Source organism: Octopus bimaculoides, chromosome 7, assembly GCF_046866305.1.
Source record: "Octopus bimaculoides isolate indiv1 chromosome 7, ASM4686630v1, whole genome shotgun sequence".
Lineage (NCBI taxonomy): Eukaryota > Metazoa > Mollusca > Cephalopoda > Octopoda > Octopodidae > Octopus > Octopus bimaculoides.
In genome coordinates this window covers 7,747,032-7,773,107 of record NC_142934.1, presented here as the reverse complement: position 1 = coordinate 7,773,107, position 26,076 = coordinate 7,747,032, and the positions used below count along the sequence as shown (strand labels likewise).

At 38.1% G+C, this 26,076-nt stretch overlaps 1 protein-coding gene across 3 annotated transcripts; it reads left to right on the top strand.

Annotated features, from left to right (window-relative positions):
* Positions 1-2,213: 2,213 nt before the first annotated feature.
* Positions 2,214-24,885, top strand: LOC106880315 (polyglutamylase complex subunit TTLL1). Of its 3 annotated transcripts, XM_014930192.3 has the most exons (15): positions 2,214-2,336; positions 4,410-4,541; positions 5,049-5,114; positions 6,121-6,263; positions 6,571-6,675; positions 9,235-9,310; positions 9,811-9,945; positions 10,598-10,706; positions 14,035-14,115; positions 15,021-15,083; positions 16,189-16,229; positions 21,368-21,413; positions 22,606-22,715; positions 23,526-23,579; positions 24,607-24,885. In XM_014930192.3, the coding sequence occupies exons 2-15, from the start codon at positions 4,432-4,434 to the stop codon at positions 24,725-24,727; spliced, it is 1,260 nt and encodes a 419-aa protein (XP_014785678.1). In that variant the 5' UTR covers positions 2,214-2,336; positions 4,410-4,431; the 3' UTR covers positions 24,728-24,885. The 3 variants fall into 3 exon arrangements, with proteins under 3 accessions (XP_014785678.1, XP_089210828.1, XP_089210829.1); XM_089354702.1 differs by lacking the exon at positions 23,526-23,579; XM_089354703.1 differs by lacking the exon at positions 4,410-4,541 and having other exon boundaries at positions 2,242-2,336.
* Positions 24,886-26,076: the final 1,191 nt, after the last annotated feature.

Here is a 26,076-nt window from a genome sequence, read left to right as displayed (position 1 = left end):
CTCTCAGTACGAAACCCTAAGCCTAACCCTAAACCCTTCAAAATAAATCGCCCTCTCTGTATTTCTTTCGCTTTTATGACGTCGTTTCCCTGTTTCTCTCCAACACTTTTTACGGAAAAGGCCGATCTTTGGTAAAGATCGCCGAAGACACTTTTTACGGAAAAAACCGATATTTAGGACTCGTACCGTAAGATCGCCCATTCTACTCTTGGAATACGAGCTGAAAATTTTTAGGAAAATCCAACATTTGAGCAGTTATTTTATTTTATCAACTCCTGAAAAAAAAAAAAAATGAAAGGCAAAGTCGACCTTGCAGAAATTTGAACTCAGATGCCGAAAAAAAAATGTCATTTAGCAGTTAGTCCGGCGTGTTAACACTTCTGCCAGCTCGCTGCCTTCAGCAAAATAATAACGAAATTAAAGTAATGGATGAAAAAACTAATTATTCGACTTTTTATTTCGCTATCGTCACGTAAAATGAGCTAGGACAAATGTAAAATAAACAATGAATAAAGATTGAAAATAAATAAGCAGGAACATTATTAATTTACTGTAAGTCCTTCGTAAGTAACTTTACTTTTGTCTGAGATGTGTTTGTTGTGTTTTTAGCTGATGACCGACATTTAACAGATTTTATGACTGCACATAAAATATGCGTTGGTCTTTTACAAATAACAGCATTAATAATTACATAATACGAGAGACATACTGCTTGGAGTTTACAGCAAGCTTACTGAAACAGCAACATTTGGCTGGTCCAACATAGCTGGAAACAATTATGCTGTATTCTTGGCGGTGGAGATTCTTGTCGTCTATCTGCCGTCTGTTTCAACCATTTTCCTGAGTTGTCTGACTGTAGTAAGTAAAGAGACACATTGCTCAGCTGTCTCAATATCTACCTGACAAAAGGTGAGACGTGAATGGCTCGACCGCTCTCAACCCTCTGCAAAGAGTTAAGGCGTTAAAAGCGGCTTTATATAGTGCACAAGAAGAAGAATCTAGAAAATTGAGCCACGCGATGGTTTGACGCTGATTTGTTGCCTTATAGGCCGCTCACGTGAAATAGTGTGGCTAGGTCGTGATGCCTGACCGGTTACCTTGCGGTTCACTTTCGAATCACTGCTACACTATCTTCAATCATAGATCCGTCATAAGTCCTAGGATTCATAAAGTAAGAGCTAAGCTTGGGTTTCCCAGCATATAAGTGACTGAGAAAACATCACTCCCATTGGACGGAACGCCAGTCAGTCGCAGAGTTAACTTTCCAGTTATGACTGGAACTTATTTACCGCTGATTGAACTTGGGAAGTATGAATTGAAGTGTTTTGCTCAAGAACTCAGCGTACTGCCCAGTCTGGTTATTGTACTTAAGATCGTACAACACCATAACCACAAAACCGCTTGGTCTGAGCGTTTTTAGAATTGCACAAGATTGCATACCATGAAGATAAACACCCAACAAAGCCGGTGTTGTTTTTTTTTTTCAGCTTATCAACAAAGGAGGCTGCTCAACACAGCAATCGGCAAATTTTGGGAAAAAATTATCATAGATAAATTTGTTGGTATAGCTGTTTGCTTTTGTTACAAAACTGGAAAAGTTCATTTTTTTTTTTGAAAAAAATATTCATTTAACAAATTTCAGAAAGGAAAAAGAATGGAAGAGTCCTCAAAAGTAATTTTTATTTCCAACATAATAGTAATGTACATCATTAAAACGTATGAGAAATCAAAGTCGAAGTGTGTGACTAATTCGAAACTCGTTTCACCCACTTCCGAAAACTATTTTCACCATAAATTCCGATATAATCGTAATCGATACCATGTGAAAGGTATTTGAAGAAAATTCCATTAAAAATATCCATTTTTGAGAAAATTATGCGCATAAAAAGTTGGGTGGGGAAGACACCTCTGACATTAAATCATTTGAGTCAGTTCAGAATATTATACACGATTTATGCTTAATTTTCCTTCAGTGAGGAAAAGTTAAGACTACTTTTACATGTCTTTGAAAATTCAATATTATGTACACTTTCGTACACACACTCATTCCTCCATGTAACTTACACACGAACATATACATCCACGCAAACACTAGCCGTACATATAACGAACATGTATACACGCACGCGCATGAACTATCCATATATCGAACATGTACACATTATACATGCTCTCTCTCCACACACACACACACATACACGCAATTAGCAACGCAGCATGTTATGAAACTTTCTAAGTAACCTGACGCTGGTTTGTTGAGGGTGGTCTCCATAGCAACGTATCAACAACACATTGCGTATACACAATTATCAAAGCAGAGAACAGCTGATAGTCGCGTGAGTATAAAGCTACGCGTGCTTTCGCAACCCATGCACATTCATCATGCATTTTTCTGCATTAAATTTATTTACTCCATTAATTATACACTCAGTGGTAACAACAATAACAATCATTTTTATTTACTATAAACACAAGGCTCTAATCGAGCTGAACTAGTAATTTATTTTATCAACTTCCAAAAGGGATGAAAGGCAAAAGCAACCTTGGTGGAATTTGAATACAGAACTAAAGACGGATGAAATGCCACTAAGCATTTTGACCGGCATGCTAGCGATTCTGCTGCCAGCTCGCAGAATAATGATAATAAAACTGTTAGATATTTAGTGCTACATCTACGTCGTGATATACTTTACTTTTTCCAGCACCGTCCATGTTGTTGATGTTTACGTCCGGTTTAGCTTAGAACGAGCAAACCCGTGCTCAGACACTTTCCAACTGTGGCCATCCTGTCTTATCAGGGTTATATGGGGCTTTATTATTTGGAATGTCCTGTCCTTGTGTAAGACATTAGAATGTGATCTGAGGGAGATTTGACTGCTATTTTTACCTGTAGGGATGGTGAATCGTTTTTTAGAACCGGAGACGGATTGCAGCGGGTGACGTATATGAGCCGAGAAAATAATTAACGTTTAATTTCATAAATTCATGTATACGTCCAACTTATATTGAATTGGCATTTATAGTTTTAAGGCTTAAAACGGCTATCTTTCGATAGTCAAGAATATTAAGAAACAAATAAAATTAAAAACAACCTGTTCTTTTCCCCACGAGGAATGGGCAGTTGCCTGGAGTCCTCACAGGTCTAGGGTTTCTATTCTGATCTATGTATAGTGTGGCTTGATATCAATAAATACATACAATAAGGCTCAGTTCTCTAAGACGGCCCCGGGAATGGGACTTCGAGGAAAACTGCACATATTTTCTGATTTCTTTCGTAAACTGTTTCAATTTTCTTTCTTGTTCAATTATACAAGTTTGAACGACTCTTAGTTTACCAGAACATTCCAATTATTTTTATTCATTACTCGGTGCGTATGTTTTTGTACATCTCTAACTCTTCCATTTTATATTTAGTTCAATAATTTACCGTAAATACTCTCCATGAATCTAATGTTTCACTCTGATGTTCAGAAATCCAAAAGATTTGAAAAGTGTGGCACTAAATCAGGCTTTCTCACCCATTTTTTTTATTTAAGGATTATTATTTTATTCCAGTGAACCTCCATAGCCATTCGATGTTCATAAACTAATTTTATACATACTTTCAACATTCCTATTTTGTTTTTCACACATTAACATGCATAAGTTGGACTACCTAAACTGCTAGAGAAAGAAAGAAACCTAAGATCTTTCTGGTTTCTTGCAATACATACTGTAGCGGCTGAGGGTCACCAATTGTAGCAGAATGCGATGTGCCCATATCACGTCGATATGATGTAGCCGACGACCGAATGTAACGTGTAGATGTAACGCTTGAAGGTTCTCGCGTCGGGGTAACCTGTGAACATCGCAGAATCAATACCGAGAAGGAAAAAAATATTATTTACATATATTTATTCGTTTGCCCGACAGGTAGAGATACAGCAGTAATTGTAGTGGCAGTAACAAGTTCGCTCGCTGGTTGGTAGTTGATGGTGTAGAAGTTGCTATCTGCCAGTAGAGAGTGAAAGGGTAAAGAATGCACAGTGCTGACAAGAAAGAAAGGGTAAAGGTGGCATCGTCTTTCTTGCGGTCGGAAGTTTCTCTTCGTATGTCGAGCGAAGAGCAAAGGGAAAGTCATGCTCTCGGTCATTGCTGACACAAAAGAGCAATTGATAGGAAATGTTCTCTGTTAATATAGACTATAGTCAATAATATAGGTCAAACCCTAAACAAAGGACTGACCTTTCCTTAACCAGCATAGTGTTTCCCATTGATCAAACTCTTGTTTGTCTCTCCTAAAGGTTACTATATCTGGCCTTCGGTGCTCTAACTCCTTGTCTGTCTGGAAATCAAAGTCCCAGAGGATTTTTGCCTTCCCCTTTACGTCATTGTTATTATTATTATTATATATGATGTCTATTTTACAGTGAAGTGTAAAGTATAGTGGACATGCCTGCAATCCGATATGCATGTGATCAAGATAAATCGGTGTTGCTGCATAATTTTGAGGCCCGTGGTTGGGTAGCTGTAAACCCAGATGAAAACTGGAACTTCTACTGGTATGTTATGTGCTTTCTTAATGTTGACTTATGAATAATCAAATGATGATGAAAAGCTTTGATTCAAATTTGCTTCAGTGATAACAAACACTAATATAAGCATATAATCATTAGTGCAGCTGGGGAGGGAGCAGGGGTGGTCGGCCCTGGGCGACTCTTTTAGAGGGGTGGCACTTGTTTTTTGTGGGGTTCAGGGGAGGCAAACGGAAGGGCTGCCTCGGGTGGCACTCACAGTAGCGACACGAGAGCATGTAATACCAATGGAAGATAAAGGCTTGGTCAGGCACAAGCGTGGCTGTGTGGGTAAGAAACTCGTTTCCTGACTGTGTAGTTGCAAGTTCAATCCCACTGCACAGCACCTTGGGTAAGTGTCTTTTACAACCCTAGGCTGATCAAAGCTTGTGAGTGGATTTAGTTGTATTTTTAAAATTGTAAATTTTCTCTTTTCTTACTTTCTTTTATTATTTTCTATGTTTTTGTGACATATTTTTATTTGTTTCTTTGCAGGGCTTCAGTGCAGAATATCAGAGACATCTTCAGTGTGGACAATGGCTATCGTTTAGCAGATGACCAGTGAGTAACTACACCCATTGACATATATTTCCTACTTTATAACACTTACATGCGTGTTTGTGTGTGCGTGTCTGTGATCATCATCATCATCGTTTAATGTCCGCTTTCCATGCTGGCATGGGTTGGACGGTTTGACTGAGGACTGGCAAGCCAGGAGGCTACACCAGGCTCCAATCTGATCTGGCAGAATTTCTACAGCTGGATGCCCTTCCTAACGCCAACCACTCTGAGAGTGTAGTGGGCGCTTTTTATGTGCCACCGGCACGAGGGCCAGTCAGGCAGTTCTAGAGCCGGTTTCAGCCAGGTTGGTAATGAAAGGTTTAAATCCTACTAAGAATAAGAGTGAACCATGAGTAAAATCAATAATAATAATAATTAATTCTGGTTTTATTGGCCACAAGGGCTAATATAAATTAAAAACATGTAAGGACAAAAACAGGATGAAGGTTACAAAGGGTTTTGTCCGAAAGGTAGAAAACGTTCGTGTAAACAGTGAGGAAAACAGAGAAAGATATAACAAATAAGACTCCCAATAGGGGGAGGCGCTTCGAAAGGTTACACGTGGAAAACCCATAAAAGCCATAGGAGCCTGGACAGAAAATAAGAAAGGGGTATAGAGCCCTTTCTCCTTTTACATTACCTTTTTTTACAGGTGTATTCTCAGAATTGGTCTGTTTATACTGGCCATTCTTCCAACAGTCACCCATCTTTCAACAAATTTGCTATGAGACAGCACAACAACAGCAACAACAATAATTCTTTCTACTATAGACACAAGGCCTGAAAATTGTGGGAGGGAGCTAGTCAACCCTGGAGGGGTGAAAGGCAAAATTGACCTCAGTGGAACTTGAACACAGAATGTGAAGACAGACAAAATGACGCTAAGCATATTGCCCAGCATTCTAATAATCATAATAATAATAATAATAATAATAATAATAACACTAATTAATCCCAGTGTTTGTTATTACAATTAATTCATCGCAATTATATCTCTGAATTTCAGGATCATTAATCATTTCCCAAACCATGTTGAGATTACACGTAAGGATTTAATGGTGAAAAACATCAAACGTTACAGAAAAGAACTTGAAAGAGAAGGAAGCCCTCTGGTGCAGAAAGATGAAACTGGAAGATATTTATATTTAGGTAAGGACTGTTTTTGTGTTCATCATAATCCTCATCATCATTTTTTCCAAGACCACTTTTCCATGCTTGCATGGGTTGTATGGACTTTGTTGATGCAGATTTCCTGCAGTCAGATGCCTTTCCTGTTACTAACCCTTACCTGTCTCCAAGTAAGGTTGGATTTCTCCATAGCCACAAATGTGTGCCCTAGTGTGTCCCTGTCCTAACCCTTTAGAATTCGGATTTCTCTGCCAAATGTAATGCTTGTTTGTTCCTGTTGTTTTGAATTTATACTTCACAGATGTTTTGAATTTATTATACTTTACAGATTTCATTCCTCAAACATTTATGTTACCTGCTGACTACAACTTATTTGTTGAAGAGTTCCGTAAACACCCAAACACCACATGGATTATGAAACCTTGTGGTAAAGGTAAGTAAACTGCATCTTTTTTGTTTTAGTCTATTCTTCTTCCACTGTTGCCTAGGTTTACAAAATATATCTCTCTACCAACTAAAAAAAAACTGAAGGTTTCTGTACCATTATTACACTGTGTGGAGGCGCAATGGCCCAGTGGTTAGGACAGCGGACTCGTGGTCATAGGATCGTGGTTTTGATGATGATAATGATGATGATAATGATGATGATGATGATGATGATGATGATGATATATTTATTTTTAAATTGAGGATATGTTTAAATATGTCCAAGCAAAGCTGACTCGAGTAAACCAACAGCAGAAATGTCAGATAGAATAACTTACAATAGATATAACAGCAGAAAGATAGAAAGAATATTTCCTGGCTAATTGACCTTGTTGTGTGAGAAGTCTCGTATGTGAGAAACCTGAAAAGGTATGAGTTACTTAGCGATAGGAAATTTCGTAATTAAGAAAACAAAACTTTTAACCGAATACGTCAGACTTGTTTATTTAAGTGTCTGGTGATTGCCAGTAATATCTGGAATGCATTTGTGTGAACCAGAAAGTCTTGAAGCTGGCGAGAAAAAAGTAGAAAAATAAATGGATGTAATTGATAATGTCAGGCTAAATACAGTTAAAGATATGGGTCAGGATGGTAGATAAAAAAAAAACAAAAAAAAACTGACCGTCATAGTTTTAGTGTTTGAGGCTTGTAAAAACAATCTTTGTAATTCTTAGGGAAACCTTCCCAGGCTGACCTGCATTTCTTGTGATATGCTGGATACATATTAGAGAGGGTTGTGGAGGTGCAATGGCCCAGTGGTTAGGGCAGCGAACTTGCGGTCATAGGATCGCGGTTTCGATTCCCAGACCGGGCGTTGTGAGTGTTTATTGAGCGAAAACACCTGAAGCTCCACGAGGCTCCAGCAGGGGATGGTGGGGAACCCTGCTGTACTCTTCCACCACAACTTTCTCTCACTCTTTCTTCCTGTTTTTGTTGTGCCTGTAATTCAAAGGGTCAGCCTTGTCACAGTGTCACGCTGAATATCCCCGAGAACTACGTTAAGGGTACACGTGTCTGTGGAGTGCTCAGCCACTTGCACGTTAATTTCACGAGCAGGCTGTTCTGTTGATCGGATCAACTGGAACCCTCGACGTTGTAAGCGATGGAGTGCCAACAACAACAACAACAACATTTGAGAGGGTTGATTGAAAACCTGGCTTGTGTAAGCTCAGTTGAAACCTTTCATCAGAGCCACCTATCATTGGTGTTTGGTGACAGTCCTTCACACATCCAGTTTTAGTTCTGTCTTTAGTGGCTGATTTCCTACATTATACAACAAGCACCTGCTTAATAGTCAATGGGCTTGCTGCACTCTCTCCACCTAGGTCTCACTTATTGCTCTCAGTACCCTCTCACTAGACACACCCTTTATTCTTTCTTACAAGAACAACAGTCCTCTGGCATTTTTTATCTCATGTTTTTATTTTAAAGACACCAACTTAAAGATGTTATCTCCACTAATCTTATTTGCTTGAGATTACTTGCAAAGGGCATGAGCACTGTTGCTTCTAATCACTAACGATTAGAAAAATATAATGAAGTAAATTCATTAGTTATCAGCAATGCTTGTGTGAATTTAAGACGAGAACAGCTTGTACAACACTACCATGACTCTCACTATTTAAGCCAAGAATCTCAGAGATAAGCCAAAGTAAGATAAAGGTCTCAGTAATGTTAATACATGTCATAAGGCAGCGAGCTGGCAGAAGCATTAGCATGCCTGGTGAAATGCTTAGCGGTGTTTCATCTGTCTTTATGTTCTGAGTTCAAATTTCACCAAGGTCAACTTTGCCTTTTATCCTTTCAGGGCCGATAAATTAAGTAGCAGTTGAGTACTGGGGTCAATCTAATTGACTGGTCCCGTCCCCAAAAAATTTTGGGCCTTGTGCCTAGAGTAGAAAAGATTACATTCTGAGTTCAAATTCCGCTGAGGTTGATTTTGTCTTTTATTCTTTCAGGGTTGATAAATTAAGTACCAGTTACATACTGGTGTTGATCTAATCGACTGGCCCCCTCCCTCAAAATTTTGGGCCTTGTGCTTAGAGTAGAAAAATATATTAATACATATTATATCAGAGTAAGGTTGAGGGAGTGAATGCGTATAGCCTAGTGGTTAGGGTGTTGCATTCATGATTGTCAGATTGTGGTTTCAATTCACGGATTGGGCAGTGTGTTGTGATTTTGATCAGAACACTTCATTTTACATTGTTCCAATTCCCTCAGGTATAAATGAGTGACCTTGCAATAGACTGATATTCCATTCAGGGAGAACAGACTGTGATTTCTGTCACTTAAACACTTTGGTAAATGGGTAACTGACCCCATGAGCCTTAGAACGTGAGACAATAATGCCCAGGGACTGATAGAAAAAGTACTAGGCTTACAAAGAATAAGTCCTGGGGTCGATTTGCTCGAGGAAAGGCGGTGCTCCAGCATGGCTACAGTCAAATGACTGAAACAAGTAAAAGAGTATGTTTACAATGCACTTTTTTTTTTATGTCTTCAGCTCGTGGAATTGGTATATTTCTGGTCAACAAACTTTCTCAACTCAAGAAATGGTCCCGAGACAGCAAAACAAACAGGTGATAACGACGAAGATTTTGTTTAACCTTCAGAACTTTTTATCTTCTTGCTTTATACCAATTGTCTTTCTTGAAGCAGTGAATTAGTCACCTTTAAAAGGAAATGGCATTATACAGAGCTCTTGTCTTAATACATTAATTATACTAATCTGGGACAAAGCTAGAATTTGCATAACAATCAAACTCTGTGTTAGGGTAAAAAAGACAAAGAAAATCTAAAATTAAAGGAGGGTCATTATGCCAGTAATAGACACACACAGGTTCTATTACACTTTGTTGTTTTTGATAGTATGTTGTCAAATGTGATTACACGTCAAGTGCTTTACCTTCAAGATGCATAATCTCAGGGATGTGAGTTCGAATCTCATGGCTGGCCGGTAATGAATTTTTCTGCAATTTATGGATAGCTTATCCAGTTCATGCTATTGCATTAGCATTATCATGTGTTTGAGATTAAATCATTTACGTATTATTATATATTATGCTTTAATCTGTTGCAGCTTTGTTCCACCCACAGCTAAGGATACCTACGTCATCTCCAAATACATAGATAATCCTCTTCTGATCAGCGGCAAAAAGTTTGATCTTCGTCTCTATGTCATTGTCACATCTTTCAGACCCTTGAAGTGTTATATGTGAGTTTTGTTTGCTTAATATTCTGTATTGAGTGGTATTTTATCTGTCGTTACGTTCTGAGTTCAAATTCCGTCAAGGTCAATTTTGACTTTCATCCTTTCGGGGTTGATAAATTAAATACCAGTTGTGTACTGAGGTCAATCTAATCGACTGGACCCTTCCCCCAAAATTTCTGGCCTTGTGCCAAGTGTAGAAAAGAATACTACACGATCAAAAAAGCAGCGAGCTGGCAGAAACGTTAGCACGCCGGGCGAAATGCTTAGCGGTATTTCATCTGTCTTTGCATTCTGAGTTCAAATTTCACTGTGGTCGACTTTACCTTTCATTCTTTCGGGGTTGATAAATTAAGTACCAGTTGCGTACTGGGGTCGATCTAATTGACTGGCCCCCTCCCCCAAAATTTCGGGCCTTGTGCCTAGGTAGAAAAGAATATTCAATATTGAAGAAGGCATTGAGCTGGCAGAAACGTTAGCAAGCCAGATGAAATGCTTTGCAGTATTTAATGTCTTTACATTCTGAGTTCAAATTTTCATTATTTGACATTTATATATGTATGTGTGTGTGTATGTGTGTGTGTGTGTGTGTGTGTGTGTGAAAATGCACATTTGCACACACACACACACACACAAAATATGTTATCTCTCCTTGTAGGTACCAGTTGGGTTTCTGCCGCTTCTGTACTGTAAAATACAATGCTAACATCACTGAACTGGACAACATGTTTGTACATTTGACCAACGTTTCCATTCAGAAACATGGTGTAAGTCAACAAAGTATATTTGTTCCTTCTTTTTTTTTTCACGTTTTGTTTACTTCTTAACTACCTGCTAATACAGTTCTATATTTAAGAGATGAGGAATTATATACATTATTTACATTTGACGGATGTTTGTCCTCATCTTGTTTGTTGTGAACACAACATTTCGGCTGATATACCCTCCAGCCTTCATCAGGTGTCTTAGGAATTCTATTTAAATATAAACAATATGAGAGACCACTGTGTGGATCCCTTGTATGCTAAAAATAGATGTTAAACCGTCTTACCAAGAAATCTGTGTTCTCAAATTAGCAAGACGCTAGGTTGTTTATGAGCAAGACAAATTAAGACAGTTCTTAATTCCATTCCTTAAGGTTTCAACATGAACAATTCCATAATTGTCTGTGTCTCCTCAGAGAAATTGGTGCTGATATAACAATGGAACTGCATACCACCCGTCTCTGTGAGAGGATACGAACATACAGAGTTCCAATATTATGTATTTTAACTTCGATTCAAACATCCTCGTACTAGCGTGTTAAACCAGAAAATAAATGCAATGAATGATATTCAGCAGTGAATCAAATGGCTACGGAACACAGATATATGAAATTAAATAATAGAAATAGAAATTAATATTATTAAATCATATCAATTTCAACCAGTGGTCAGCATACTTATATATATATATAAATAATGGCACATAAGATGTACCATCCTGAGCGTGACCGTTGCCAGTACCGCCTGACTGGCCTTGTAGGGTTTTCAAGCGAGATCGTTGCCAGTGCCCCTGGACTGGCTCTTGTGCAGGTGGCACATAAAAGACACCATTTCGAGCGTGGCTGTTTTCGTGCGGGTGACACGTAAAAGCACCCACTACACTCTCTGAGTGGTTGGCGTTAGGAAGGGCATCCAGCTGTAGAAACTCTACCAAATTAGATTGGAGCCTGGTGTAGCCATCCGGTTGCACCAGTCCTCAGTCAAATCGTCCAACCCATGCTAGCATGGAAAGCGGACGTTAAACGATGATGATGATGATGATGATATATTCATACATATATGTACATGCCTACATCTATATGTATACATACATGCATATATGGGTACAGGACATAAAAAAAAAAACCTTAAACACAATGAGAAATGAAAACATAAAACCGAAAACAGAAAACGAACTATTTTTCGAACAATGAAAAAAGCAAACAGAGAAACGAGACATGCAGTATAAAGAGTATACCCCTTCATCAGTTGTCCCTGTTCCATCTACTCTGTGTTTCGAAATATATATATATATATATATATATATATATATATATATATATATATATATATATTCTGGTTTTCACCAGTCCTCAGTCAAATCATCCAACCCACGCTAGCATGGAAAGCGGACGTTAAACGATGATGATATATGTGTGTGTGTGTGTGTGTGTGTATATAAGGAGAGACAGACAGTGAGTGAGTGAGAGAGACAGACAGACAGAGAGTGTGAGAGAGAGAGAGAGAGAAAGAGAGAGAAGCAGACAGGTATATACAGCAGCCTTCTTTCAGTTTCCACCTTGGAATCGGTCAGCTTGGGGCTATAGTAGAAGACACTTGCCTGTGGCACCACACAGTGGGACTGAACCCAAAACCACATGGTTGGAAGGCAACCAGCCTAATTTCGTCATATACATCTCGTACACAAAGTTTTACAGTTCTTTTGCTTCATAATTGAATGTCTGGCGTTAGGAAGGGATCGAATGCAGAATGTATGGTTCATAAAACGAGCCTCCATAACTGCTCACCTACTTAGCTACACCTGGCCTCAGCATAGATATTATTCGATATATTTATATGTTTATATATTTATTCCTTTTACTTGTTTTGCTTTCCATATGGAGAGAGTTAACGAGGGAAATGTAGATTGAGATTAATCTGTAAGCTCCAAAGTCTGAATAGAAGCTTCCGGAAATTTAAGATTAGATTACAGAGATTGAATTACAAAGTGAATACATCTGACATGGTACGTTACCCTCAAGGAAAACAGCTTAAAAGCCATTATCTTTGTTCAGTTTTGATGCCATTCTCCTGGTAGTGTCTTTGAGGAAAAGAGAATGGTAAAAGGTCGTTTTCATGTTTAATAACTCAATTAGGAGAAATTATCATTCTATCTTTGTTATAAATAAATTTGCATCAGAACTATGGCATTTCCAAAGACCGAAACTCTTTTATCCTTGATTGTTAATTACAAATATACTAAATGTTTCTTCGGTGAGTTTTACTGCCATCTAGTTGCAAATTAAGCGAAATGCTTGACACAGCCTGAAGAGAACATCAAAAGAATGTGATTTGTTTGTCATCTAATTAACATAGGGAATGGTATATACTTTAAATGTTTCTCGTTTACAATATTTACAAGAATTTATTTTGTTTTTCTAATAACATTTTTTTTGTTGTTGTTTTCTAGTTTTAGTTATTTTTTTTCTTTCCTTTTCACATAGGTGCAGGTGTGGCTGTGTGGTAAGAAGTTTGCTTCCCAACCACATGGTTCTGGGTTCAGTCCCAGTGTGTGACACCTTGGGCCAGTGTTTTTAACTCTAGCCCTGGGCCAACCAAAGTCCTGTGTGTGGATTTAGTTGATGGAAACTGAAAGAACCTGTCATGTGTGTTTGTGCGCATGCGCATATATATATATATATATATACATATCTACCTACTTACCTATCTATCTATCTGTCTGTCTGCCTGTCTCTCTCTCTCTGTATACATATATATATATTTCATTTTTAGATTTGGTTTACAAGATTCTTTATGTGAGTTTGTGTGTTGAAGTATATTGTGTTGTGTCTGGAGAGAGTAATTTTCTTTTTGTGCCTTATAATTTAACACACTCACCGGTAAAATTTCCACTTCTTTCTTTTTTTTTTTAGATAGATAGATAGATAAAAATAAAGAACAAGTGGAAATTTTACCTGTGAGTATGTTAAATTATAAGGCACAAAAAGAAAATGACTGTCCCCAGACACAACAGAATATATATATATATATATATATATATATTTATGACAATGTAGCTACTCAAGTGCTTTTCTCCCAGTTATCCATCCTTTCTTCTTTATCCTTTTCTGTGGACTTTCTCCAAACATATTCTTATTTTTAGTTTTCTGTCTGAAATCTTCACCGTGTATCAAACTAATACATTAAATCTGTACATTCATTCGATTACAGTTGTTTTTGTTTTGCCATTTGTCATCAATTTACATTTTATATTTTATATGTGTGTGTGTGTGTGGTACAAAATATGTGTTTCTGCCATTAGAATCAGTTTAAACTGTTTCCATTGTTTTAGGAAGACTACAATGCTGTACATGGTGGCAAATGGACTGTACAGAATCTGCGACTTTATCTTGAAAGTACTCGTGGCAAAGAGGTTTGGTCAAAGCAGTGTTTGTTTGTTTTATTGTTCAATAAGTCATTGTTAATTCAGTCTAACATAGAAGGAAGCAGATGAAACTTAAAGGGCCAGTAGAAGCAATAAAGGGCCATGCAAAAAAGAGGTCTTACTGTATTTACTTATGTCTCTTTTTATTCAAAGTTCGAGGAGATCAATAAAATGAGTATTGATTAAATCCAGCTGTAAAAATGCTGCCAAAACAGTCACAGAAGTCCGGTGCAGGCTTCGGCCTGGCTGGCTCTTGTGGTACCATCCCACCCATGCTAGCATGGAATACGGACATTAAAATTGTCCAACCCATGCTAGCATGGAAAGCAGACGTTAAACGACGATAACGATGATGATGATGATGAAATGATGATGATGCTGGCGGAGTTAACCCCTTCTGAAAAACAATTGTGGCCTTATGCCAAAATTTGTAATCATTACAATGTGAAATAAAAAACAAACATAATTTGTATTTACATTTTATTGCGATGGTGCATGGCTCAGTGGTTAGAGCATCTGGCTCGCAATCACGAGGGAGTGAGTTTGATTCCTGGCCCAGGCTGTGTTGTGTTCTTGAGCAAGACACTTTATTTCACATTGCTGCAGTTCACTCAGCTACAGAAATGAGTTGTGTGACATCACTGGGGCCAAGCTGTATCGGCCCCTTTGCTTTTTCCTTGAATAACATCAGTGGCTTGGAGAAAGCAGGCTGGTATGCATCGGCCACTGTTGGTCTTCTATAAAAATAGCCTTGCCTGGCTTTGTGCCTCAGAAGGGAACTTTCTAGGTGCAATCCCATGGTCATTCATAACTGAAGGGGATCTTTACTTTTACATGTTTTTGAAAATATTCTTTGAATTGAATTTTTTTTTGTTTTTGGTCTTTCTCTCCAGGTCTCGGATAAACTGTTTGATGAGATTAACTGGGTTGTGGTCCATTCCCTTAAATCAGTTGTGGTAAGTAATTTCCAGCGTTGAATAACAGATTTTTCTATTATTCTACATGTTTTATCACCCTCAGTATTACAGTTTTTATATTCTGCAATCGCAGAATACTGAAAGCACAAGTTCTATGTTGCAAGATTCTTAGACAATAAGGTGGTACCGAAGAGATCAGAAAAGCCACTGGGAAGGCCTCCATGGTGATGGGAAGATGATTTAATTAAATGGTTTGAGCTAAGGTGGAAAAAAATGGTTCAATCAAGAAAGAATTAGAAGTGCATGGTAATCAGCAATGTATAACAACATGAATGTGGATGTACTATGGCTAAATGGTCAAGATATTTACTTCACAGTCATGAGGTCATAGGATTGAAGTTTGCTGCAGAGCATCATGGGAAATTGTGTTTTATCATACTTTCATGTTGACCCAAGCCTTTTGATTGAATTTAGGAAAATGGAAACTTTGTTGAAGCCAGCTGGATGGGTTTTACCTGTAATTTAAAGGTTTCACCTTGTCACTCGCCTGAGAGTGATATTAAAGGTACATTACTGAGGCATATTCAACCACTTTTATGCAAATTCATTGACTAGGTATCTCATTTAATCACACAGCTGAGAACTCCGTGTCAAAAACCAATAAAGATCCATTACTAAATCCTTCAGGGCAGTGCTCCAGTATGGCCACCGTCCAAGATACTATTCAATAGTATTATACTACCATTAACTGTCAGCATCATCATTTTACACCTGCTTTCCGTGCTGGCATCAGGTGCACAGGTCATCAGGGTCCAAGCATGCTTTTATTCAAAGTTATTGCTTTGTTAGAGGGGTCAGTGGATCGTGTCCCTTTTGTCTGCTCCATTTTTGGTATTATTACTACAGCTGGATGTCCTTCCTAACATCACCCACTTCACAGAATGTACTGTATTTATCCCTGCTCAAGGCAGGGTTAGCAAAAGAAGTTAGTGTTAAACAGGGTGATGAATTAAATCTGCTACTAAACAAAAAACAGCTTTGATCTTGAGAAATAAATTGAAACATGGAATGCAGAAGTAGGGTAAGAATTGATGGAGTAAGATTCTTGATATAACATGTTTTACGTTCAACTTGTATTTTCCAGAATTGCATTTCCAATGACCGACATTGCTTTGAATGTTATGGGTAAGTAGAGTCTTTGCAAATAGCTGTGTTTGAAAGGCGGCGAGCTGGGATAAATGTTAGCACCCTGGGCAAAATGCTTAGCGGTATTTCGTCTGTCTTTTACATTCTGAGTTCAAATTCTGCTGAGGTCGGCTTTGTTTGCTTTTCATCCTTTCAGGGTCGATAAATTAAGTACCAGTTGCACACTGGGGTCGATCTAATTGACTGGTTCCCTCCCCCCAAATTTCGGGCCTTGTGCCTACAATGGAGTGGTTGGCATTAGGAAGGGCATCCAGCTGTAGAAACTTTGCCAGATCAGATTGAGTCTGGTGCATCCTTCTGGCTCACCAGTCCTCAGTCAAATCGTCTAACCCATGCTAGCATGGAAAGCGGACGTTAAACGATGATGATGATAATGATGAAGGTCATCAATTTCAGGAGGGGGTAAGTTGATCACATCACCCCCAGTGATCAACTGGTATTTATTTTATCAACCCAGAAAGGATGAAAGGCAAAATCAATCTTGGGGTACAATTTGAACACAGTGTATAAAGACAGAAAAAATGCTGTTAGCCATTTTGCCCGGTGGGCTAACGATTCTGCCAGCTCATTGTCTTAGAGTGCTTTAAGTAGTGATTTCAAATTTTGGCACAAGGCCAGCAAGTTCGGTGGAGCAAGCAAATTGATTGCATTGACCCCAGTGTTCAACTGGCACTTGTTTTAATGACCCCGAAAGGATTAAAGACAAAGACAGCCTCAGTGGAATTTGAACTCAGAATGTAAAGATGGACGAAATGCTGTTAAGAATCCTACCAGTTTGCCACCCTGAAGTTATTTTAAATGTTACATGCTTTAATGCACTAAAACCTTTTTTCTTTTTTTTTTCTGAATATGCACTGCTGAAATAGGGGTACATCTAATATACCCGTGCATCTTCGATGCTGTGAAATTCTCATCGAATCCCACTTTGAAGGTCACATGTTTTCAGTCCAAGAGCAGGAAATTGCTACAAAATATAAACACTATCACCCACCACCGCCGCTACCACCACCACCACCACCAACAACAACAACAACACCACCCACTACCATCAACAACAACAGCATCAGTTGTCACAAGAACAATACAGCAACAACAACAACAATGTTGATCGAATCACTAAGAATAACAATAACAACAACAACTACTACTACTACTACCACTACCACCACATCACCTCCATTACTACTACTACTACTACTGCTACCACCACCACCACCATCACCACCATTACTACTACTACTACTACTACTACTACTACTACTACCACCACCACCACAACCACTGCCACCTCTACAAGAAGTTGGTAGGCTACTACTTCCTCTGCTAGAGTCTAAAATCCTGCCAACTTTGGTATTTGATGGTTAATTAACTGATGTTATCAGACAACTCTTCAGAATTGCTCTCCAGTACCACCAGCGCCACCACCACCACCACTGACACCACCAGTGGTACTACAATGACCACCGTTATAACCACTGGCATTACTAAAGCTTCTGCTGTCTCTCCCCCTCCCCCTGCACCACTGTCATGTGCCCCCCCCCCCCTCTTCCAACAGCTCAAGCAAATGTAATAATATTGAGGCCACCAATACTCACCCCCACGACTCCCGTTTTTGGGGTGGAAATGTAAAGGGATTGTAGGGGTAGAGGGGGAAAGAGAGAGAGAGAGAGAGGCAAGGAAATAGAAAGTGAAAGTGAAATTCAGAGAAAGAGTAAGAGAGAGAGTGAAACAGAGAGAGAGTGAGAAAGAGAAAGAAATAGTGAAACAAAGAGCAGGATGGGAGAGAGTGACACACACATACACACACTGTGAAACAAAGAAAGAGATATTGTGAGAGAGAGAGAGAGAGGGAGGGAGGGAGAGACAAAGTGAAACAGAGATAAGGAAATAGAAAGTGAAAGTGAAACTCAGAGAAAGAGTGAGAAAGAAAGAAATTGTGAAACAGAGACACACACACACAGTATGAAACTAAGAAAGAGAAAGACATTGTGTGTGTGTGTGTGTGTGTGTGTGAGAGAGAGAGAGAGAGAAAGAGAAGTGTATAACTCTTTCACCATGTATGGTATTGGACCTCAATCTTAAGGATTTGCAATCAGCTCAGCAGAGAGATAAACATCTTGGTTTGGTCTTAGAATTTGAATAAATTGTCTAGTTTGAACCATTTCTTAGTATTTATTGATTAGCAAGAACGAGAAGAATGGAAATAATAATAATTACTATTGTATTCTTGTTGTTGTTGTTGTTGTTGCTATTATTATTATTATTATTATTATTATTATTATTATTATTATTATTATTATCAATGGAGTTGGCAAAGTCCAGTACAAAATATACATTTGATTTCATGAAATAGATTAATGTCATTTTATTGTCCCTAACTTTATGCCAGATGTATGACGACCCCGACATTTTTCCTTACTCACCCCTCCCCCTCTCTCTCCCTCTTATTCACCCTTTCGTCTTTTCGCACCCACATACACTTCACCCTCTCTCTCACACACACATGTAGACGCATACACTCGGTCTCTTTCTACCCTTCACACCCCTCTTCTTTCTCTCTTTCACCCCCCCACACACCTCTCCATTCTGCCTTATCTATATCTTAGATTCTTGGAATTAAAATCCCAAATCCTCAACAAGAATTCTAATTCATTTGATCACAAACACTAATAACTAGAATTATTGTATTGCTATAATTATTAAGCCAGGCTTTAAATGTACAACAAGCACAATCGCAAACCAATAAGAAGAGAAGGATTTTACGACAAAAGATGTTACAACTTAAATTGTATTGCTTAAGAATATGAGAAGTTGTTGTTGTTGTTGTTTTGTACCAGGGCAGTTTTGACTGTGTAGTACTCTGGCCAAAAGTATTTATACCCTCCGCCAACGTTGTCTCCTCCATTGGACACGAAACTCGGGTTGTGAAGACCTGTTGGGGCAAGTGAAAGCGAAATCGTGATGGCACCTGTGCCCAGCGTCGCCTTCCTGGCACTTGTGCCGGTGGCACATAAAATACACCATTTTGAGCTGGGTAAAATGCTTAGCAGTATTTCATCTGCCATTACATTCTGAGTTCAAATTCCGCTGAGGTCGACTTTGCTTTTCATCCTTTCGGGGTTGATAAATTAAGTACCAGTTACGCACTGGGGTTGATATAATCGACTTAATCCCTTTATCTGTCCTTGTTTGTCCCCTCTATGTTTAGCCCCCTGTGGGCAATAAAGAAATAAATGATAGAGAGAAAATATATAGAGTAGATAAGAAAAATGAGGTAACTAATAAGATTATGAAACAACTGTAAACAAATGCAATAAACACCTACTCTCTCACCTCACTTCTATCTGTTCTATCTATACACACACATCTCCCATTATTGACCACATTATTGGATATCTTTTGAATGATGCCACCCCACTACCTAGGTGAGCAGGCCCTGATCAGAAGACTATTACATCATGGGGTTACTCATTTACAGGTGAGTGGACTGTGGCAGTGTGAAATGAAGTGGCTTACTCAAGAACACAAAACACAAGGAATTGAACCGATGATCTTGTGATTGGGTAAGATGCTTACCCAAAGTGCCATACAGTGGGACTGAACCTGGAAACCATATGGTTGCAAAGCTAGTTTCTTAACCCCTCCGCCGCTACTGCACCTGTATGTACACTTGTATAATTTCTGTAGAAAAGCTCGAGAAAGCAATTTTAGTGAATTAAATATGTCTAGACGTTATAGACATGGTAAAATGGAGGGAAAAAAAATGTTCGTTTTCTATGTGAGCCATCTTTGTTCTCTTTATTTTATTGATTAATTCTCTAAGATAGCATCTCTCTGTGTCTTATTTTAATTCCCCATTTAGAAACATCCATCATGTGGTCTACATGTAGGTTGTCACATTAAACTTGATATCAAAACTTTCTTTTACAATCACGTACACACACATACACACACACGCACACAAACACACATGCACATGCACACACATGCGCTCACAAACACACACACATAATGCTCTCACACACATAAACACACATATACACTCACACACATAAACACGCACTTACAAACACACACTGTCACACATACACACTTACACACAAATACACTCATGCACAAACAGATACACACATATGTAAACACACACACACACATATACATGCACAAACACACACACATACATTCACACACTCACACATACATACACATACAAACACACACAGACACATATACATACACAAACATGCACACACATACACTCACACACACATGCATACACACACTCACACAAAGACACACTCACACACACATACTCACATACACATTCACACACACACACTCTCTCTCTCACACACACACATACAAGAATATAAAGCATTGAAACTAGAAGAAACTTTCCAAAAGAAACCAGCTTACAGGAATAAATTAAACGAAGAAACAATAGTCATAAATTTGTTTCATACATCATCCACAGGACGTGGCACAGTGGTTAGGGTATTGGACTCAGGATTGCTAGATCAGGGTTTTGTCTGTCTAGGGTCTGAGTTCAAATTCTGCTGAGGTCAATTTACCTTTCATATTTCAAAGTCAATAAAATAAGAACCAGTTGAATATTGGGGTCGATGTAATCAACTTATCCCCTCCCCTCAAATTGCTGGCCTTGTGCCAAAGTTTGAAACCAGTATGTATAGTGTTTTTAATGCAGCACATCTGTAAGAGATGCCATTTCAGGGTAAATACTACAGTAACTGGCCCATCAACATGTAGAAACATTAGGTATGATAGATGAATGACTATTTTACTCTTTGTTATATATATATATATATATATATATATATATATATATATATGTATGTATATCTATCTATCTATCTATCTATCTTGTACCTGTATTTCAAAGGGGCCAGCCTTGTCACACTCTGTGTCATGCTGAATCTCCCCGAGAACTGGTACACGTAATGTGGAGTACTCAGCCACTTGCGCGTTAATTTCACGCTGTTCCATTGATTGCATCAGCTGGAAGCCTTGTCATTGCAACCGACAGAATGTGTGTGAATATATTTATATATATATGTATATATATATATATCTATATATATATCGTGTCTCTATTTCAGCTATGACATAATCATTGACAATACTTTGAAGCCATGGTTAATTGAGGTGAATATAACACTATCTTACTTATTCAATATAATCCATTCATTTATTTTTATTCAGTAAGATTCAATCTTGACAACATAAGCTGTAAGCCAGTCATGGTTAAGTGTACCTCGCGAGACCGTATGAATGGTATTCCTTATGAAAATGGACATTGAACTCTTTTTCTTTAGTGGTTTGCCTGACGATGAGCCATGCCTTATGGGGCCTGCTTTTAGGTAAAGGTTGCCCGTGCCTCCTGTAAACCATCAAAAAATGGATTCAATTTCCAGTTTGTGCCTCTGTCATTCCTTCTTTCATTTGATATCTCCAAGGTCTCCATGCAAAAATTTGGTCTGCTATGTACTGGGCTGTGGAGTCATAGCAAAAAACTCCTCCTCCTCCTCCTCCTCCTCATCATCATCGTCATCATCCTCCTCCTCCTCTATGTAATTAAGTGATTGTGGTCTACATATCTCATAAAGGATATGCATACGCTTGTACTTTGAGTAGGCCTATATGTTATAGCTTGTTTATATTAAAGAATAAAGACACTGTGAGTCGGAGTCGGAATCGGTATAGTTGTACCGACTCTGACTCCAGCTACCCCTTAATTGTTTCCAACTCCAACTCCACGACTCTGACTCCACAGTGCTGGTTATATATCCCATCACTGGTGCTCATCTGATTGTCATCATGTTAATGTCCATTTTTCCACACTTGACAAAACTGTTGAGTGAAACAAAGATTTTCTATGGCCAGAGATGGTTAGTGATGCTCTCCCTGTCACTGACCCTCATAGATTGTCACATAAAGGCACTTAACTTGCAATACAGTCCCCTACCTGACTATGAATTGATCATTGTTTTTGTTTAACCCCAGGTCAAGCCTAATTGTGCAAATCTATAATCAAAGTCATTCTAGCCTTGACCATCCTATGATTTTAAGGGTCTCTCTCTAAAACTACATTACCCACTATGTACCTTGGGGGGGTGGGGGGGGGTCAAGATAGTGGTAGTGGAGTTGTGAAGGAAATTTGGCTGCTATTTCTAGCAGGTTGAATTACCACATACGGACAGACATCTTCGTCAGAGGTCAAGCAACCACTTGGAGGCTCCATTATTCATTTGCATTTACTTATATTCCTGATTTCAATTTCTTTTCATTTAAAATTTATTTTTAATTAATTACTTTATTTATTTCGAAACATCCCCAGGTAAATGCATCTCCCTCATTGACAAGTACCACATCCAGTGACCGCATCATGAAATATAATTTAATCAACGACATAATTAACATTGTGTTGCCTCCAGGTGATGTACCAGAGTAAGTAGTTAATCTTATTACAATTAGAGTTTAAAGCATCAGATTACATTAACCCTTTGTAACTTATCGTAGATTAGAAAAACATATAATCAGTCATGCTTAAACTCTAACGGTGTTTATTGTAAGTCACTTTAAGAGTGAGCTTTCAAGTGGAGGTGGCTATTTTATACAAAATTTGTGATGCTACCCATAAATTGTTAATGTTTTACATTCTATTACAATTCTGCAACTTGTAATTATTGATATTAATGTCTGTTTATAAAAATAAAATCTTTCTCTCTTATGGTGACATCATTTAAGTAAACAGTAATGGAATTATAGTTGACAATGACAAAATTGGGATCAACTGTAATGTAATTGAAACAGAAGAGAGTGAAATTGAGGTTGACATTAGTGAGACTGGAGTTGACATTGGTGAACTTGAGGTTGACATTGGTGAAATTGAGGTTGACATTGGAGAAATTGAGGTTGACTGGTGAAATTGAGGTTGACATTGGAGAAATTGAGGTTGCCATTGGTGAAATTGAAGTTGACATTCGCAAAATTGAGGTTGGCATTTCATTTATTTTTATTCAGTAAGATTCAATCTTGACAACATAAGCTGTAAGCCAGTCATGGTGAAATTGAGGTTGACATTGGTGAAATTGCGTTTGATATTGACAAATTTTAGGGGGAAAAACCCTGTTTCATATGTTATTATTTATAGCTGTATCCACTTTGAGACTGGCCCTTAAAGTAACTTGTTTGACGTCTTCTTGAAGCATCTACATTTTCATAATCTAACACCAATTTATTTCTTTTCATCTTCAGTGTGAGATGGAATAGGACACCAGCTAAGGAGGCCCTAGGCAACTTTGAACTCCTGTATGTTTTATAAATTTAAAATATTTTTTTTTCTAATTTGCATTGTTTTTTTTTTATATTTGCTTTTACATGTTACTGACAACGTTCAATGAGACAGAAATGCACCTAGCAGCCTCACCAGCTACTGCTATGATGATTTTTGTCTGCTTCCAATAGATATTGTATCATTTAACATAATATACTCATAAGAAATATTATCACCAAACCAATAGGCACAGGAATGGCTGTGTGGTAAGAAGTTAGCTTTCTGATTTCATGGTTCCAGGTTCAGTCCCATTGTGTGGCACCTTGGGCAAGTGTATTCTACTATAGCCTCGGGCCAATCAAAGGCTTGTGGGTGGATTTGGTAGACAGAAACTAAAGAAGCCTATCATGTGTGTGTTTGTCCCCCACCACTGCTTAACAACTAGTGTTGGTTTGTTAACATCCCTGTAACTCAGCGGTTCAGCAAAAGAGGCTGATAGAATAAGTAACAGATTTAAAAAAAAAAAAGTACTTGAGTTAATTCGTTCGACTAAAACCCTTCAAAGTGGTGCCCCAGCATGGCCACAATCTAATGACTGAAACAAGTAAAAAAATAGATGACAATAACTACCCAGCTTAAATAGTTTCGTATCTTAAAAAGTTTATAAACTTAAAGGGTTTGAAATAAAGGGACAAGGTTTAAAGATTGTTTTTTTACTCCTTTTTTCTTTTTTGTTTGACTTCAGTTTACCAACACTGACAGCCTTCATTTTATTATTATTATTTTTATTATTATTATTATTATTATTATTATTATTATTATTATTATTCAGGTCACTGCCTGGAATCGAACTCGGAATCTTGGGGTTAGTAGCCTGCGCTCTTAACCACTAAGATTCCAAGTTTGATTCCAGGCAGTGACCTGAATAATAATAATAATAATAATAATAATAATAATAATAATAATAATAATAATAATAATAATAATAATAATAATAGCCTTCATTTTAGTTTTGATTTTTTTTTTTCTTTTTTCTTTTTCATTCTTTCAAATCTTTCTTAGCTATGATGAAGAAATTGCTGCCAATGAAACGGTCCACCAAGACAAGAATCGTTATAGTAACAACATACCAATGGTTCGTCTCAGCAACCAACGAAAACAGACTACAACAACTTGGAGATAATCTCAAAAAAACAAAAAAAAAAAAATTAATAATAATAAATAAATAAATGAAATAAAAATCAAAAAATAAAAACAAAGACACCGGCAGATGGATAAAAGGTGATTAAAACATGCCAAATTATAAACTTGAAAAAGGATCAATAAAATTAATTGCATTAACCCATTAGTATTTAAATGAGCTTTATCTGGCTCATTATCATCATCATCATCATCATCATCATCATCATCATCATCATCATCATGATGAGCTCGTATTTATTTGCAAAAAAAATGACCATCCTAAAATAAGACAATATGCAAATTACCATGGTTTATAAGTGTGTTCTAGTTTTTTTGCATAAGTCTAAGTCCCTTGGTTACTGCCGATAAGCTTGGATGTTGATGGCAGTTATAAAGTCATTAAGATGTGTCCACGACTGTCCAGCTTGTTTTTTTTATGTGTGTGTGTGTGTGTGTGTGTGTTGCAGATGCCTAAGATATATTGTAGAAAACTGTTAGTTCTGTAAGTGCTTTTGTGACTTGCCAGGTGATAAATATTGACAAGTCTTGGCTATAACCCATTAGAAATATTGATTTTTTTAAAAAACTTTATATACAGGTAATTTTTTTAAACCTGCCTTGAGTAACATATTTCCCCAACAGCAGCTGTTCCAGTGTTGTTCTATTAAATGTTAGGTACATGCGCTTGACTCAGTGAGACAGTTTTTGATGTTGCAGTTTGGAAGCCGATAATCTAGCACAGTGGTTCCCAAAGTGGGTGGTACTGCCCCTTTGTGGGTGGTGGAAAGATTAAGAGGGGATTGAAGAAGAAAAGTGGGGCAATAATAGGCTGGCCAGAAGCGGGGCGATGGATGTACCCCCCCCTCCCTACCATCACCACCAAAAAAGAAGAGAGAGAGAGAGAGAGAGCGATCAGGAACGAGGACAGAAACAAGTGTGCCCCTGCAAAGTGCAGGAGGAGAGAGAGTGGGAGACAGCAGGATAGAGATGGTAGCAAAGTGCCAGACATACTCACAAGGGACCAGGGATCAGAACATAAATGGGATGGTTGAGTAAAGGAAGAGTGAGATATAGATGGTGGCAAGTGTCAGGGCATACCCTTGAGGGCTGAAGGTCATAATATAAGTGGCAGGATATTGCCAAAGAAATGTGATTAGAGAGTGGGGAGAGGAAGTGAGTGGTGAAAACCTGGGTATATAGAATGGTGGTGGGGTGGGGGTGGCTACTGGATAGCAATGATACAGAGAAACAGGGCCGTGAGGGCAGGATTGGGGAGTGAGAGGTAGGCGTGGTGTATGAAGGAGGAAATGTGAGGAAGAGAAGAGATGTGGATTGGTTTATTGGGGTAGG